The sequence below is a fragment of the Anoplophora glabripennis genome, unplaced genomic scaffold (assembly GCF_000390285.2).
Source record: "Anoplophora glabripennis isolate ALB-LARVAE unplaced genomic scaffold, Agla_2.0 scaffold1837, whole genome shotgun sequence".
Lineage (NCBI taxonomy): Eukaryota > Metazoa > Arthropoda > Insecta > Coleoptera > Cerambycidae > Anoplophora > Anoplophora glabripennis.
The window spans coordinates 1,887-6,330 of NW_019417913.1; the positions used below are offsets into that span (position 1 = coordinate 1,887).

Genomic DNA, 4,444 nt, shown 5'->3' on the forward strand with positions numbered 1-4,444 from the left:
TTACACAGACGAGCCGGCGAAGCAAGAAGAGCGCCAGAAGAAAGGGCCCTAGCCGGCAGGGCCCAGCCAGGACAAAAGGAGGTCCTACAAAGCGCCTACACCAGCCGCATTTGCGGTCGGGGTAGACGACGGATGGGGCCCACCTACGAAGGCTGTCCAGGCCTACACGAGATGAGGCAGGATAAAGAGGGATAATCCCCCTCGATCCCAAATCATTGAGGCCAATTTCTAGCCATGGAATAATGGCGCGAATTCAGTGGCTTTCAGTTTGTGACGTTTGTGTAAATTGTTTTCTGTTCTATGATCTAATTGATTTGACAGGTTTGACAGCTATCCAAAAAAAACTATGTAACCTCATATTTTTGTAATATAGAGTTGTCCTGTAAATATTTAATTCTTGGAATGTTTCATTAATTTAAATATCAAAATTTTTTAATTGTATTGGCTACGATATTGTGGAAATGGAATGATATTAATAAGAACTATAATATATCTGTTTCTTATATCTCTTATTCTTTAGGTACTTTGTGTTATATTTGTTTTATTAAAAAATGGGTCTATTAACGGATCCAAGTTCTGGTCAAGGCAAGTTAGTCAAACTTCTCTTAAAACATTATTCTAAAATATGTGTACTATTGTGCTTGGGTGGTATACTATGGTTTTGCGCTTTGGCCTGTCCCCAAATGAACGCAAATACTTATTTTTCTGAAAATGCCCTTTTACCGGGGCTAGTGAAATCACAATTCTATGAAGAAAAAGCCGCATCACTTTTCCACGATGAATTAATCGATGAAATGAAAAAATATGAGGATTCCATACCATATCCTTGGTTACTTGCTAAATTTAAACAATTAGGATTAGATACATACACACACAACTTTACTTTACATTCACCACTTAGCAACAAAGAGGTGAGTTGAATATATATTGATATATTGTTTTTTATTTAATTTTTCATGAACTTACCTTAGAGATACAGTGGACAAAATGTTTATGGTATCCTAAGAGCTGCTAGAGCGTCGAGTACAGAAGCTCTTGTACTTAGTGTACCATATAGACCCCCATCCAGTGTTCATGCTTCAACTAGTGCATCTGTAGCTGTAATGCTAGCATTTGCCAAGTTTGCCAATAGTAAGTATTTAAATGTTAATACTTTTTTAAATTGTTTCCACATCTGTAGTAACTAGTAAGTCGTAAGTAATTTCATCTCATAATTGTAGAGGAAAAATATTGGGCAAAAGATTTGATATTTTTGATAACTGAACATGAGCAACTTGGCATACAGGCGTGGCTAGAAGCATATCATGGTGTGACATGCGGAAATGAAAATGTTTTGGATTCAGGTGACCTTAAAGGTAGAGGTGGTGCTATTCAGGCAGCTGTAAATCTTGAAATTCATAGCACGAGAATTGGTTAGTAATTCCAACAACCTTCACGGTGATCTACAGATTTCTGAAGAAGTTCAGATAATAAATTTGTATTTTTTAGGTCAGATGGATATAAAAATTGAGGGATTAAATGGGCAACTGCCTAATTTAGATTTGTTTAATTTGGCATCCAAAATGTGTACTAAAGAAGGCCTTTATCATACGTTTAAAAATAAAGGACCAGAATATCACAGAGATCCAATAAAGGAATGGAAGTATTACTTTAGAAACCTTTTAGCGATGGTAGCGACACAGGCTACAGGGGTATTTATAATTTTATTTAACATAAAATTCTTTGTTCTATCCTTATATGTTTGTTAGATACCAAACGGTAACCACGGATTGTTTCACCGTTTTGGCATTCAAGCCTTAACAATGGAAGGTTTCGAACAGTCCAAAGCAAGAGGAAGCAGCAGAGTTGGATTTGTTAGTATTGGCAGAATTATAGAGGGCACTTTTCGAAGCTTAAATAATTTACTTGAACGATTCCATCAAAGTTTCTTCTTTTACCTGCTCTCATCTCCAGATAGATATATTTCCATAGGTAGTAACTTTTAAACTTTTATCGATACGAATAAGTACACTTCACATACATAAAATATGGGCTCTAATTTCAAAGTCAAAACATTCTTATACTGTGTGTGCCATCTAAAATACGTACTTGAACCACATGTAGTCCTATATTTTCGAACAGTTTGTTTTTTATTTTTCGTCATTATTTGTTATTAATTGAGGTACAAAACAAGTTTATATAACCGATGGTTTCATGTCAACAATTCGTACTTAAAACCTGACATTAATCTTTTCTTGATCAATACCGTTTCAAACTTTTCTGAGCACATTTTCATTGTTGAAGTGAGGCAAATAGAGGTTGATGGTTTCTAAGTTGCTTACATTGCCTGATTTTATTGACTTACTGTTATGTCTAGATTTTGTAAGTTTCTACAGTATACTAGTAGTATGTTTTAATTTAACTCTGTATCTCAAGTAATAACAAGGACAATGATGAAAATCAGTTTAGTAAAAATGGGACTGCAATTTGATTCCAGTTGACATTTCTATTTTAGCAAGACCCACCCTACAGTTGTAAATTTTTGGAACTTAACTTATTCTTTCCTGCTGACAATATGCTGCAAGCTAAAATTTCAATAAAAATCCTTAGTAGCATCGTTATTGAAAAATAAACTTACACAACATAAAAAAAATATTATCAAAATCAAATTATTAATTTGTAAGAAACTCGGCATCAAAAATCTTGTGTTATACCTTTATTTTTTGCATTCTAGGACTTTATATGCCTGCAGTTTGTTTAATTGCTGGAGCTTTATTCATAAAATCCTGTGCAAAATGGTTCAAATTTCAAGGAAGTTTTGAGGATGAGTCAGGTACTTTTTTCAAGAATAAACACAATGCAGTTAAGAATTTTTTGAGATGAGATTTATGAACTTTTCTTTATTTTAGATAAGCCCAAAGCAACTGAAGGTCGAGAAACTGAATCCATCAAAGTTGACAAAGTCATAATTTTATTTTTACTTACTCATTTTCTGGGAGTTGTAGTAATGAATATTCCGCATTATACAACAAGAATTTCAAACCATTATGACTATAACGTACAAACTAGTATTTTTTACACACTTATTGGACTTTCTGTGATATTCTTGTTGTTACCATTTTTAGTCCCATTCCGTAGCTGTGAGAGGAGCATGAATGCATTCAATATACTTGCTATGTTAGAACTAGGTACAGCACTCATATGCATATCTATGAATAACTTCTCCTTGGGCATGTTCTGTGCAGTTGTGAGTGTGCCCTTAGCACTTTTTATGAACCCCACCTCGAATAGGTAGGTATACATAGTCGTAAAAATAAAAAATAAGGTATTTTAAACCAATTGCCAAAATGTGTTTTTTGCAATTTCACATAATTCTTCACAGTAATGGCCTTTATATTATCAAATTATTATTTTATTTCAGGTATTACTCTTTCCTTCAACGAATATTGTGGCTGGCGGTACATCCATTAACGGTGTTAGTAGTGGTAGTGTTAGTCAACACTTATTCCATGTTCCCGACAGAAAGCTTTAAAGAAATATTATCAAGAGGTTGGGACGCGTCTCAACAAGCTGTTATTTACAGCATAGTCGATTCCATGATTTATGGAAATTGGCTGTTTAGTGTTGTTACAAGTATCTTCATTCCAAATTGGTTATGTTTTTGGTGTATTTCTTGCAGTAATATTAAACCAAAGAATGTAGTGAGTCAGGACAAAAAATTAAATTAAAACGTTGATTTTTTAATTTTGGTTTTTCTTTGTCTCAAGAAAATTGTCTTTTATTACTACTTTTTTTTACCACGTGTTTTCCCTTAAAAATTCGTCGTACAAAATACAATTACAATTGTAAGAATTTATCGTACGCTGATAATTAGCCTTAATTTTATAATCTTTCCGATATCAATTGAAGAACCAAGAGCATGACAGTATGTACCACGTTAACATTGAAATATTTGAAAAACTTGTTCCCATATTTATTTAGCCATATCCATATACAGGTCTGGTCGAACTAAACGTAGAGTTCGTAGAAATGTATACGCCCAGTTGAAGAATATGAGTGCGGGCAAACGAAATGCAAATACAGTTGCATTGGTCCAATGGGCAATAAATCTTAGCCGCTGACAAGTGGTTGACAAATTGCCTAGCAGTGCAGTGCAGCAATGCGGAATTTGGTGTGATTCATTTAATTTTAATTTATTATAGACACCTTCTATTAATCATTGATATTACAATTGCGAAAGGGAGAAATAAGGATATTTTGTTTACTAATATTATTACAACATGGCATTTTGGAGACCTTTTGAAACGAAACAAAATGAAATTTACCATCAATATAATAAAATTGTTTGAGGACATAAATAATTAAAATATGTGTTGGCCAAATAAACATACAATAGTAATTTTCTGCACATTAGATACAAATTATTATAATTTTTTAGATTTATCAGAAAACTTTTTTAGAGACG

General features: G+C 33.3%; 1 protein-coding gene across 1 annotated transcript; it reads left to right on the plus strand.

Moving 5' to 3' along the window:
- Positions 1-348: 348 nt before the first annotated feature.
- Positions 349-3,723, plus strand: LOC108916435 (glycosylphosphatidylinositol anchor attachment 1 protein). Its single transcript, XM_018722689.1, has 8 exons — positions 349-911; positions 972-1,131; positions 1,221-1,412; positions 1,489-1,691; positions 1,749-1,971; positions 2,714-2,812; positions 2,889-3,270; positions 3,401-3,723. The coding sequence occupies exons 1-8, from the start codon at positions 552-554 to the stop codon at positions 3,705-3,707; spliced, it is 1,926 nt and encodes a 641-aa protein (XP_018578205.1). The 5' UTR covers positions 349-551; the 3' UTR covers positions 3,708-3,723.
- Positions 3,724-4,444: the final 721 nt, after the last annotated feature.